Here is a 13,866-nt window from a genome sequence, read left to right on the forward strand (position 1 = left end):
TAGGCCGCGGCCAGGCCTCAGGAGGACGGCCTTGGCGGTCAGCTCTCCCAGGTCCACAGCCCTGCTGGCAACCGTGGTGATGACTTACCTATTTATTGAGTGGGCCTGGGCTAGGCCTTCTCCCAGGGGCTGCTTACTAATAGGTGGTGCCCTCCCCTTCTGCCACTGAGGGGAATTCCTTTGTGGTGAGGAGGAGGCACCCGTAGGTCCCAGTGATCAGCTCTGCTAATCCGCTGTCTCCTGCTGTGGCCATGGTACAGGTCCTGGCTTCTAGAAAGGTGGTCGTGTGGTTGATGGGCTAGGCAGATGGTCTCTGAATTTCACCTGTAGCCGAGTGACAGGTGTGTTTGGGCCAGTCATTAAATGAACATCTATGGTCAAGTCTTTAATTCATATTAGCGTATGAGTTATACCTCGTAATGGGTTTTATATGACATTTTCATACATATATACGGTACATTCCGATCCATTCACCCTGTTAGACTTTCCTGTTCCCCTTCCTCCTGACCCTTTCCTATCCAGCCCAACCCCTATTTTCATGTCCTTTTGTGTATTTGAGCCAATGAGTTTTGTTAGACAGGTTTCCTAGAAGCACACAGAAGAGGGTTTGGTTTGCACAGGCCTTGCCATCGACCACCCAACTGAAGAAAATGTCTCCCTTCATCCACTAACTATAATCCTCAGTGAAGGGGGAGGCCCCATGAGCTCATCCCACTTCCATGATGGGATAGAGCTAGACCCCATCTTGAGTTGGTCGCTGCAGCTGCTGTGAGGTCAAGAACGCCCAGAAGTCAGTGTCCCACGTCCCCTGTGTCATTATTGCCACTTTCATGGTGTTCCCTGGAGAGACTGAGGTTGATGCCCCACGGATGGGCATCTGACAGTCGCTTATCCCCAGCATTTTAACCAGGCATCAGTCTCCAGGTACCGCTGGCCACCGCAAAAGGAGGCCCTCCCAAAGCTGACGGCAGCCCTGATCCACAGGCGTGAAAGACGACAGTTTCATGGTGTTACATCCATGAAACAACAGCAGTAGCTTCCCCATTGGAGCCCATGACCTATCCGACCACAGGCTTCTAACAGGTTATTTTTACTGCCCAACCTGTGGAGTGGGCCTCAGAGCCAATCAGAGAGCAGCTGTTGCCCCGTGACAGACCTGACACTATCGTGTTAGTAGGCGCATCTTGCCTGGCTGGTTGGTGTTGCACATAGAGGCTGCCGCCAAGTAAGACTGTTGTTTCGCAGGGTTCTGGGGGAGGAATAACACTTTATAATAATATGAGGGTTGGTGAGCGGGGAGGAAGCTTCCAGTTCCAACTTGATGTCTCTGTCCTGGGACAGATGTTTGGTGTCTTCAGCTGTAGGGGTTTATCATCTAGCAGTGGTGGTAAACTAACACAGGGGCATTTGCCTGTATTTGGGGGTGGCCTTAGGAGTCACCTTGAACTGACAGCTCAGAGGGAGATAGCCTTGGCAAGTCTTGGACATCAGGAAGCAAAGTTGGCAGTGAGTACCCAGCGCTTTCATTTTGATTGTCAAGGGAGATGACACAGTGGGTAGGAACAGGGCTGTGAAGAGAACACGTGCCCACTTGCTCGGGCAGTGTCTCGCACAGAGGCCATGAAGCGGAGCGCATCCATGGGGGATATCCATAAAGTCACCTTTGACCTGGGTCGTACGTGGTCATGCACTCTCACTGATTGCAGTCAACAGGGAGACATAGGCATGCTCTCATTAAAGTCAGGAGTAAGATATAGACATTGCTGTAGCTGTCACTCAACCCTCTTCCCCTAAAAACAATGAAGGTCACACACCACCATAAATGAGGAGGAATTAAAAATAAAATTGAAAATTTGATTTTCCCCTTAAAGACTCATACAAATATTTATCTGAAGGGCTAGAAATATTTCTCAGCAGTAAAAGCACCAGCTGCTCTCCCAGAGGACCCAACTTTAGTTACCAGCACTCCTGAGGCAGCTCAGGTATCTGTAACTCCAGTTCCAGAGGATGCAGTGACCTCTCCTGGCTTCTGTGGGTATTGCATGCCTTGTGGTACACAGACATACATGCAGACAGAACACACACATAAAATAAATATTTAAGTGGATACTTGTGCTACCAGACAGAATAAAGTAACTTTGATTAGAACAGTGTCTTTTTGAAGAGGGGAGTTGAGAAACCCTATCAGCAGAATATAGTACAGTTCCTGAGTGAGCCTCTGTGTTCCTGGAAGCTTATCTGATAAGGGTGTGCCTTCAGATCAGTGGGAATGGAATACTCCTGAACAGAATCCGGGGCAAGGAAACTTGTGTTACACCTCCCACCAAACCACTCTCACATGCAAATGTCATACAAATAGTGAAGGAGAAGGACACAGCTGATATCTCAGTGATCTGAAGGAGCAACAGCCTGAGAAGGCAGCAACCCTGGGAGACTGACGGGCAAAAATGAACCAATTTAACTGCATAGGATTAGTTTCCGACTTTGCAGAAGACAGAGTCAAGCCATAGATGGCAGACAGAGGAATCAGATGAGTGTAACAGCAGGGGCTGAATATATGTAGCTCAGAGTCAAAACTCCAGCGTGCTACTAAGGAAGGGCAAATGTCTCACACGGGGAAGCCGGCTAACCTAACGTGGAGATGATCATTCCTACAATAAGAAGGGAAATTCGGTTTTTATAGCAGCCTCCTCCCCGTTGCCACTGGAAAGATGGCTCAATGGTTAAGAGCATTTGTTACTCTTGTGGAGGATTACAGAGTTCAGTTCCCAGCACCCGTACCAGGCAGCTCACAATCCCCTGTAACTCCAGTTCGCACCTGCACACATGTGGCATGCACACACACACTCACACACAAATAAAAATTAGGGGCTGGAGAGATGGCTCAGTTACTAAGAACACTGGTTGCTCTTCCAGAGGACCCAGGTTCAATTCTCACCACCCACATGGCAGTCCATAATTGTCTGTAAGTCCCAGGGGTCTGGCACCCTCTTTGGCCTCTGCAGTCACCAGGTACGCACATGGGGCACAAATATTTAGGCAGGCAAGACACCCATGCACTTAAAAATAAATTTTAAAAAAATGAATCTTAAAATAGGCTTCTGTGGTTGGACATATAGTTCAGTTGGTAGAATACTTGCCTAGTATGCATGACGTTCCAGGTTCATTACTTACACACCTCCGCACGCATGCACACACACAGTACTGCATGTACACGTGCAGGGAATAGTTCACAGAACATCCTTAAACATGTTTATTGCTGCATTGGAGTAAATAGCCAGAGCTGGGAATGCAGACAGGAATGCGCTGCTGAAGGCGCCAGTCCATCCCAGCAGGTGAGCCGTCCCTCCCATGGCACCATAGGTTCCTCCAGCGTCTGACTTTCCCCATTTGCCTGGGATGGCCAACTGTGTCAAGGAAATACTGCCAATGGGAGGCACACTCACCAGCTCAGGCTTACATCATGGGAAGTCTTCCAGCAGGGTGTGCTCTGCCCAGACAGAGGTGGACTCACAGGTCCTTGTACCCAAACAGCGTGAGGTTGTGCCTCTGAATGTGTCTCAGCAGGACCTGTCCTCGCCTCTCCAGTGTCTCAAGGGCGTGCTTCAGACCTCTGGCTCCGCCTTGGCTCTCCCAGAACACCTGGTCCATCTGCAGTGACTTGAGCAGCAGGTTCTGTAGACACCCTGATGCAAGAACCTTCACAATGGACTCAGGAAACCTGGGGCCAAAGCAGGGAAGGAAAGGCACAAGTGAGCTCAGAGTCTCCACGAAGTGTGAGCCCTGAACTCCCCCAACCCGGGGAACCCAGCACAGCCAGCCAGGGAAATGCCAGGTCTGTGCCTGCTAGTCCCTTGTCAGAGGAGTCTGAGCTGCTGTGTCCTGAGAGCAGACGGTACTGCTCTCGGATGGGCCCCATCCGACGGTGAAGCCTGGAGAACAAATCTACCTCAGGGCCCCAAAAGGCCCAGAGAAGACTGAGCTGCCTACTGAGAGTGGACAAGAGCGGGTCCCCAGGCTAGCTCTTTCACCTAGGTCCAGGATGAGCTAGCCTTCACAAACTGAGGGAGGGCAGCTGGTCTTGTGCAGGAGCAGAAGCCCTCTGGATGTGGGGGACAGACCCCATTCCTGTGGCCCCTCTCAGTCCTCTTCAGTCTCTGCAGACCCAGGTCCAACTTGGATCTGATGGACTTTAGCCCTCTGAGGAGATTTAGTTGACCGTTCCGTAGTCTACAGAGCACCCTCAAGCCTTATCCCCCCAAACTCTGCCAATGCCGGGGATCCTCACCCATCTATGCCTTCCAGCAGCCGAAAGTTCAGCTTGTCCTCAGGTTGCTGGAGATTCCCAGCATTGTCTATGAACACCAGACGAGATGGATCACTGCTCCGGACCTCAGGGGAAGAAGATGAATAGGGGCAGCCATTGGTAAGGGCAGAGTGTAAGTGGTCCCACTCTGTCCATTTCAAGGGCATTCTCAGCTGTCTGTGCCTCAATGCCCCCATGTATTCACGTGGTCCCATGGCCAAGGGCTCATTCTACACCAGCACTGGGTGCCATCTCTGTGGGTCCTCCCAGTAGCCTTAGGAGGCATAAGGCTTAATGGTTAAGCAATTTACACAAGGTCACACAGCTAATAAGCAACTGGGGCAAACTCAGACCTGAACCCATAGCAGTGAGCTGTAACTCCACCTTCTAAATTGCAAGGCAAGGGGGTGGGTTCCTGGTATAGTGGGGTCAGGAGCATGGGGGGGGGCACTAAACCGGCAGGCACAAAAGAAAGAAGGTATATTCCTTAGGTCTGAAGCTTCATACCATGCTGTGTGGTGTTTTACTCTTTTGGCTCTTTAGTCTTTTGATTTTTTGGGGGGGGGGGACCTAGCTCTTAAATAAATCCCATATGGAGGTTTATTCTTAGTTATGAGTGCCCGATCTTAGCTTGTTTCTTGCCAGCTTTTCTTAAATTATCCCAGCTACTTTGACCTTGGGGCTTTTATCTTTCTCTATTCCCCATCTATCTGTGTGGCTGGCCCCTCCTTCCTCTCTCTTTCTCCTTTTTAGTTGCTTTCTCTCCCATATTTTCCCTCATATTTATCCTCTCTGCCTGTCAGCCCCACCTATTCTCTCTCCTGCCTCACTATTGGCCGCTCAGCTCTTTATTAGACCATCAGGTGTTTTAAGACAGGCACAGTACCACAGCTTCACAGAGTTAAACAAGTGCAGCAGAAACAAAAGTCACACACCTGAAAATAATATTCTACAACAAAGCCATATCACACACAGGCGTGATTCTTCGGCATCTCTCAAATCCTTTCCACACTAAAACATGCAAGACAGAATTCTCTAGTACTTAAAAAAAAATGCAGTATGGGGCTGGGGAGATGACTCAGGGAGTAATGGGCTTCCACTCATTCATGAGAACCTCGTAAGAAAAGCCAGGGGAGGTTATGTGTTCCTGCAGCCCCAGCGCTGAGGAACAGAGGGTGGGTCCCTAGGGCTAGAGGCCAGTCTCACTGAATTGGCTCCAAGTTCAGCAAGAGAAGGTGTCAGCCTCTGGCCTCCACATTCATGTGCTCATGGAAACACATACACACCTTTAAATTCTGGTGTTTGGCAAGAAGAGGCCATCTCCTCTGGCCTGCACACCGTTCCCACAGTCTCCAGACTTCTATGCTACTTTCCGTAGCCATTTCTAGACAGCTCAGCCTCCTCTTCCTTCCACTCAGAGCCCAATTATCAAACTCTGCCTCTAAAGGACCTCAAAGTTCCCCGGAGCGTCTTAAGGAGCAGTGAAAACAGGATTTTACACACACACCCCACCTCAGCTGAGTTCTCAGTATCCATTTGGCCTGTCTTATATATTTGGCTCCTAGGAGTATTATTTAAGACAAAGTTTGCTGACCAAAGACTGGGCAACCCGTGTCTGGTCACCAAGAGCATCCTCCGCAGGAGAGAGGCGTACCAAGTGCTCACGCTGCAAGGCACTGTGCATGCAGAAGAAACGTACCAGGATGTGCACCAGCCGCAGCTCTTCTGGGTTCTGACATTTCTCTCGAAGCCCCTCTTCCACACAGGGGTCTGAGGGCTCTGGCTCAAAGCCGCAGCAGTAGCGATCCAGGCGGTCATGGACCTGTGGAGAAGGCTGGCATGGTACCTGTCTCCTCCAGACCCAGTATCAAGCCCACCTGGCCCGCTGGGTCCCATATAAGTCCGGTGCTGCTCAGAACAGTATGCAGGGGCTGTCTGGGCCGACTGTGATCGTCAGTGCTGTACTGGTGTCCAGCTTGAAGGGAGATCTGCCCTGATTCTTTCTGTTTAAGTCTGAAGCGCATATCAGTATCCTGAAGATGAGCTCGGGTCACAGGGCCTCTCTGTCCGCTTCTCTCTGCACCGTTAAGAAGGCTGCCATGCCAGCCTTCTCCACAGGTCCCTAGCCTGCCTGCCTGAGCAGCGACGACAGGTCATAGCCATACACCTGTGGCCACCTCCTGTGCTTGCTGCTGCATCCACAGTCACAGGGTGATGGTCCTGGATTCTCTGGTGCCTTCTCCTCCTTCAGCCTTAATTAATGACTAAGACCAAAACAATCAATCCGAGCGATGGTGGGGATTCCTTGATCTCTGTGAGTGGCTCACTCTTGCTACTCTTCAAGGAGGCAGGGCAGTATCCCAGAGAGGGCGTGGGCTATTTGGGCATGCACACTGAACAGAAGCACCCAGACTCCCTTCTTGAGAGTCTCCTTCCCTGCTCAGTTGTCTCTGCTGGCCTCACCAATCGCCCCTAGGCTATCAGTCACACAGTGCAGATGGACCCAGGCTTCCCTGACCACAGCTCCCCTCTCCCTCCTCCCTGATTCCCCAGCTCCCCCTCCCTCCTCCCTGATTCTCCATGCTCCCTTTTTCCTCCTCCCCGATTTCCCAGGCTCCCCTCTCCCTCCTCCCTGATTTCCCAGGCTCCCCTCTTCCTCCTCCCTCCTCCCTGATTCCCCAGGCTCTCCCCCTCCTTCCTGATTCTCCAGCCTCCCAGGAGCTTCACTTTTGTTCTCTGAAGTTCTTTCCTTCCTTGCTGAAGTCAAGTTGAGCCCTTGTCTTTTCTCAGCGCAGTGCTCCCTGAGGTTCCTCCCTTCCAGGTCTGAGGTGTGTAGTAGTTGCTAAGGCTTTAGCAGATGCTCTCGACAACAACCTGACAACTCGTGAGCCCAGGTTCACCTGTAAAGGTTCCCATCATCCCATTCCCGGGTTCAGATATGGCAGACTGGAAGTAATATACAATTAATGCTCCTTCCACACAGAGGCCTGTCAAGAGCTGGTGTGCAGACACTCCGTCCTTGGCGGGCCGCTGTGCTTCCTAGGACCCTTGTTGGGGTTGGGTCTCACTCACCCATAGCACAGCATTCTCGGGACAACACCTTCTGTGGGCTTTTCTTCCTCTGTGCCCCCTTCCCCATTACGCAGCAGACTTCCTGGGAACACACCCAAGCGAACTGTTCCCACCCACATCCTAGTACCGTGTTATGTTTCAAGAGAAACCCCAGCTGGTGAGGAGCCCCCGCCATCTTTGTTGCTACCAGGTGCATAGGATCTAATGGATCCAGTCTTAGTCAAGACTCTGAGTTCTATGCATCTCACCCTGGAATAAACAGTTAAAGGGGGTGTCAATACTCCACGTGGCCATGTGGAGAGCTACATTGGCAGAGGAAAGACTTAAAGCAGGACATATGCTTTGGGATTACGGTCGTTGAGAGTTCTGTTGTCTAGAATCCCGGCTCCCAGACTCCCCCAATGCTGAGGAAGCCCTAGAAAACCTGCTCTGCCCCGTGCTCAGCCCTGGACACACAGCGAGAGTCAGCTCAGGACTGCTGCTCCCGCCAACCCCAACCCCATCCTCCCACATCTGACCATGCCTCCAGGAGCCAGCACAGGACCGCTGCTCCTGCCAAGTCCGCCCCCCCCCCATCTCCAGGAGCCAGCACAGGACCGCTGCTCCTGCCAAGTCCGCCCCCCATCTCCAGGAGCCAGACATGACCCCTGCTGCGGCACACGATGCCCGTCTGCACTCTGTGCGCCGCCATGCAGTTCATGAACCAGGCAAGGGGCTGGAGACTGAAACCACACAAAGACTCACAGAGACAGACAGAGACACAGATCATCCTTGATGCCAAACTGCTCCAAGAATGCCCCTTTATTGTGTTCAGGGGCAGCTTATATAGAGATAGCCACGCCCCAGCCAAACGCACCAGAAACCACTCTCCTGCCATCAGGAACTCCCGAGGGTCTCGTGCTCAGAGCAGCTGTAGGCACTCAGCTTAGGGGAAAACAAGTTGTTTACAAGAAATTCATGATCTGGGGGCTCACTGCTCCCAACAGCCTGCTCCCCCCACACCTCCAGGCGTCAGCACAAGACTGCTGCTTCGGCCCCCCATATCTCCATGAGCCAGCACAGAACCCCTGATCCTGCTCTTCCCATATCTCCAGGAGCCTGTACAGGACACCTGATCCTGCCAACCCCACCCCCTCCACATCTCCAGGAACCAGACATGACCCCTGCTCCTGCCAAGTCCCCCCCATCTCCAGGAGCCTGTACAGGACTCCCGCTCCACCAACCCCCAACCCCATCTCCAGGCTGCTCTATCCAGATTTCCCATCATGCAGCATTTATTTGCAGAGCGGGCTACAAGGCATGCCAGCCATTGTAACACTGGCAGTGCTGGACTCCTGGCAGGAAGGGCATGCTCACCCAGGTGCCAGGTTGGTGATTTTGCCATGCTGTCTATTTTGTTTTCCGTCAGATGAATGTGCCCAAGCTCAGGCTGCAGCCCACAATTTCTTCAGGACTTCACCGCCCTCCACTCTTTGCAAAAATGAGGAGTTACCCAGAGAAACGATGGCTCCACGCAGCCCCAGTGGCCTGAGCCAGCTCGGCAGTGTTGCAACTGTAACTGCGTCCAGGGCTTTCAGCAGTGAAGGCCTTGCGCAGCTCAGGCTGTGCAGGCGCCACCCTGAGAGCTGTACCCAGCACAGAGCACCGGTTCCCGCCAGGCATGAGAGGGTGCCCACTCCATCTGGAGAGGACAGTGAGCCCTGGGGAAGGCCGACCGCCACACGGAGGGCCACAGTGAGGAGTGGTGATCATGGGTGTGAAGCCAGGCAGTCTGGAGACAGATGGTGTGGCGGGCATATCTTCTCTGGCATTCAGAGCTGTGAACTCTTGGACAGGAAAATAAACAGGCTGAGCCCAGAACGGAGAATGCATTCAACACAAGTTGAAACTTAGTGAGGTCTTCTGAATGCAAGAATAAATAAATCATAAAGAACACACAGGGTCCCCCAAGGAGGCCTGTGGTCACTGGAACCTGTCCTCCATACCACCACCTGCTTTCAGAGGAGACCTGGCTCTGTCACCTCCCAAACAGAATATCTGACTGGGACAAGACACTGCAGTTAATCAAGGAAGATCCCAGGCCCTTCTGATGGGATGGAAGGCCAGGGAGGGGCCAACACAGGGCATGGGTGGCCCTGGTCCTCTGACTAGACTCACCAGGTTCCTGGGCCCCAATAGGTGCCTGGTGTTCTTGTGGCCCACACCCTTCAGCTGGGACCCTCCTCACTTCCTTTCCCCTTGGCAGCCCAAGTATCCCAAATCTTTGCTGGGGTGGGGTCATTCTTTCCTGCATAGAAATGCTGTCTTTCCCAGAGAGCCAATTCCTCATGTCTAAAGGCCATACACACACATGTATATATGTATACACACACATGCACATACACATGCACACATGTGTATATATACATGCACAGACACACACATATATACACACATGCACATGTGGATACACATATGTACACATGCATACATACACAAACAAAAAAATAAGCCAACGAATAAACCAGGCGTGACGGCATGTGCATCTAGATATAGCACTGGAGAAGAAGGACAGATGGATCCCGGTTCATCTGGCTGCCAGGATAGACGAGGCTGTACAGACTGGCTCCAGGCCAGTTTATAAAAAAAAAAAAAGTCAACAGGCACCTGAGGAATGCAATTCAAAAGTCGACAACCTCTGGCCTCAACACACACACACACACACACTCTCACACACAGAGACACACACTCACACACACACACACACACACCTGTCCACCTTCTCATACACTACAGGGGAGAGGGTAGAGAATAAAATGGAGTTCACAGAGGGGGAGGAATGAGATTACCATATAGAAATCATAGCCACTCCATAGCCGATGGACAGCCACCCTGAACACATGCTGAAGGAAAGAACGTGTCTTTGATGGTCCCAAGGAGACGAAATATCCTGGATATCTTCACAAAAATGAAGAAAGACCCTGTCTTAGGGTTACTATTGCTGTGATGAAACCCCATGATCAAAAGCAAACTGGGGAGAACAGGGTTTATTTGGCTTACGCTCCCAGCTAGACAGTTCACTGAGGGAAGTCAGGATAGGAACCTGGAGGCAGGAGCTGATGCAGAGGCTGTGGAGGGTGATCTTACTGGTTTTCTCAGCCTGCTTTCTTATAGAATCCAGAACCACCATCCCAGGGACGGCCCCACCCACAGTGGTCTGGACCTCCTCCATCAACCACTAATCAAGAAAATACCCTACAGATGGATCTCGTAGAGACATTTTCTCAGTTGAGTTCCCCTCCTTTCAGATGCCTCTAGCTTGTGTTAAGTGGACATAAAACTAGCCAGAACAGACCCACTGGGGAAAAATGCGAGACACCTCCCAGAAACACAGGGAGATGGAGGACTAGGCCCTGCTCTTGACAAGCGTGAAACATGTTTGGTTATTGGATTGTTTTTGAGACAGGGTCTCTCTGTATAGCCCTTCCTGTCCTGGAGCTCACTCTGTAGACCAAGCTGGTCTTGAACTCACGGAGATCCACCTGCCTCTGCCTCCTTTGTGCTGGGATTAAAGTTGTGCACCACCATGCCCAGTGAATGATGCATTTTATAGGGAAACTTTGCTGTCAACCCACAACAATTAAATTAATTCCAGTTAAATTCCAGAAGGATTTGGGAGGGGAAGCAGCACGCTGACTGTGAAAATTACACGAAAACATTATCCCGGCAAATTCTGAAAATGATCTGCGAGAGAGCTAGACTGTCCCTCCATAATAAAAGTGTCCTGGCGTCTAGAACAGCACAGTCTAGAAATGGCCGCAGATACGTAAAGAAGTTGACGCCAAAAAAGGTTGCATTGCAAAAGCAGGGAATGGGTCTCCAGGAATGGCACTGGGACATTTAGGCTTAAAGTATTTCCAGATGGACCCAAGATGGATTAAAAAAGAAAAGAAAAAGAGAACTTTTAAAATGTCTCTGAACCGAGGGTGGCCTTTAAACTCAGTCAGAATGCAAAGCTCAGTTGCTTCATAGAACAAAGTCAGATTTCCACCCAACAGAGAGTCTATGCCACCGCGGGGACAATGCACTGCCTGAAAAGAGAAGGTGAATTCCCTCAGTCCAAAGGAAAACTTTAGAAGTCCTTTAAAAAAAAAACAAAAAACCACCCACCCAGCTGTGATGGTTAACTTTTATTAACAGCATGACCGCATTTAGAGTCACCATGGAGACAAATCTCAGGGCGCATGTCTGTGAGGAATCTTCTAGATTAACTGGGGTGGGAAGACCTATCCCGAGCATGGTCGGCACCACGTTAACTGTGGTCCCAGACTAAAGAAAAAGGAGAAAGCTATCTATCCACCAGTGTCCCCCTCTCTGCTTCCTGACTGCGGGTCATGTGACCACCACCTTCTGCTTGGGTCACATGACCAGCCACCCCATGCTCCTGCCTTCCCTACCAGAGCCGGAATAAACCCTCCCTTCCTTGAGTGGCTCTTACCTTTCTGTCAAAGCAGTGAGACAAGTAATTAACACACCGAACAAAACAGGACAAACACAAACTTTCCTTTTTCATTAGAGGCAGAGTTCCAGTGAGGTAAGAAAACATTAAGAAACTCACTGTTGGGGATACAGGGCAGCTGGGCAGTGAGAAGGGCCCTCACAGTTACACACCTTGTGCCTGTCCTTGGTCTCAGCACCAGGAGCTCGGCAGAATATATATGTTTTATGGTTTCTGTGGGCTCCTCCCCTGTTGAGTGGGGTGTGTCTGCTCAGCCCTCAACCTCAACTAAAATCAACAATATATGTGTCACCTCACCGGAGTTCAGAGTTTTTGCCAAGGTTGCTATACCTTGGTCTTGTGGTGCCAGCATCCTCCTACGCCTGACTGTTCCCATGGCAATCATTGATCACTATTCACTTCCTTCTTTGAGGCTCACTGATGCTTCAGGAGCCCTGAAGGGCTCCCCTGATGAGGTCAAGCTCACTCTCTCTCAGTTGTCTCCCTTCTGTGTCTGAGGAGGAGGGGTACATGACACTACCCCCTCCTCCGTGTGTGTGTGTGTGTGTGTGTGTGTGTGGCCCTGAGACCTTGCTCCAGCTGGATTAGGATGTGACTGAGACCAAATGCCAAGACAAAGATCTGGAGAGGGAGAAGTTGGGAGGGCCATTCAAGGCACTGAAGGCCTTGCTTTGTCTGACAGGGTGGTAATGGATAGAACAGTGACAGAGGACAGACACCCTCTCCGAGCTCTCTGGCTAGGCTGTGGCTCCTGCATGTCTTTGCTGTGGAGGGTTTTCCCATCACTGCAGTCAGAGCACCCCCCCCCACCCCAGCTGCAATCTGGCAGGGATCTGGCTACGAGCTCCCCTAGACCAGTCCTGAGTCAGTTATTGCCCACCACTCTTAGAAGAGTCACTGTGGGGTGGGTCCCACATGCTCTTGGCTGCCTTCTCTCCTATGGACGGGCGGACGGGTCAGTCCTGTTGGGCCCTTGGTGTCGGGCTCTGCTGCTGAGAACGGAGACAAAGGCTTCTCTCAGGTCTCAGTGAGGAGACAGGGTTGGACAGGCTGTAGCAGACACAAGAGACACAATAGGAGCCATTGTGTTGGCCCCAAGAAGAGACAGAGCCTAGACCTGGATCCTGGCAGCTGGGGCCTTCTGGGCCCTAGTTTTGGGGGCCACAAGCCTTGCTCAGCTGACTTCTCCACATACAGATCACCCAGATCAGACAGTGACGAGAGTCTGGGGTCACACTGGAGTGTGGAACTGTCTTCCAGGTCTGACAGTCATTGCCCGCTGGAAGTAAGAGTAGCCGTGATTACCCAAGGAAGTCCTCACAAGGTGGGTCTCTGACCATCCCCAGGGGACGGTCAGGGAACCATGGCTCACAAGATTTATGAGCCACGCCCCCAGGATCTAGAAGCAATTCACGGCTGTTGGGAGTGGGGGTTCCCCAGAGACATAAGTGTTCATGCTCTGGTAACCCCTCACCCATGTTCTTGTGAGCAACCCCAAGAAATTCAGGTGTGGGGGCTTTCGTGAAATCATTCTTTTACCAGCCCCCCACTCTCTCTGGAGTGAATACCAATAGACTCCTCAGGAAACAGGAAACACGTGGGAGAAAAGCCCCTCGCATAGGGAAACGTGGTGTCAGACCCAGCACTTCCTTCTGGGCCTCTGAGTTCGCTAACAGGAGTCTGAGGGAGACCAATAGCAGACAGATGGCAAGCTGCATCTGGGGTTTGTGGCCAGCCATGGGTCACTCAGCACCTCGGGTACCCGTGCAAAAATGCACATTCTGCAGCCTCACCGGGGTTTCTAGGAAGGTTCTGTCGGCCAGATGGTTGTTTTCCTTGACCGCTGTCCAGCAAACTAGGGAAAGGTGGCATGATCCCAGCCCCGTGTCTGACCACACCGCTGACCTGTGTGTGCCTTGGCTGCAGAGGTTTCTGTCCCCACTAGCAGAATTTGGCAGCTGAGGAAGGGTCCCACGCTGCAGATCTGGAG

The 13,866-nt window shown here is 51.6% G+C and overlaps 1 protein-coding gene across 6 annotated transcripts in view; it reads right to left on the reverse strand.

The window, feature by feature from the left end:
* Nucleotides 1–187: 187 nt before the first annotated feature.
* Nucleotides 188–13,866, reverse strand: part of Gask1a (golgi associated kinase 1A) — a 40,205-nt gene continuing 26,526 nt past the window's right edge. For 2 of the 6 annotated variants that reach the window (XM_050141772.1, XM_050141773.1), the window contains exons 3-5: nucleotides 6,006–6,128; nucleotides 4,289–4,392; nucleotides 3,511–3,721 (exon numbers count right to left, since the gene is read on the reverse strand). In XM_050141772.1, the coding sequence (XP_049997729.1) occupies nucleotides 3,511–3,721; nucleotides 4,289–4,392; nucleotides 6,006–6,128 (438 nt within the window). Of the gene's footprint in view, nucleotides 325–1,922; nucleotides 2,047–3,446; nucleotides 3,722–4,288; nucleotides 4,393–6,005; nucleotides 6,129–13,866 lie in introns of those variants that run through there. The other 4 variants (XM_050141770.1, XM_050141771.1, XM_050141769.1 and 1 more) reach the window with 4 other exon arrangements.

Source organism: Alexandromys fortis, unplaced genomic scaffold (genome assembly GCF_014885135.2).
Source record: "Alexandromys fortis isolate MF-2015 unplaced genomic scaffold, M_Fortis_MF-2015_v1.1 scaffold_44, whole genome shotgun sequence".
Lineage (NCBI taxonomy): Eukaryota > Metazoa > Chordata > Mammalia > Rodentia > Cricetidae > Alexandromys > Alexandromys fortis.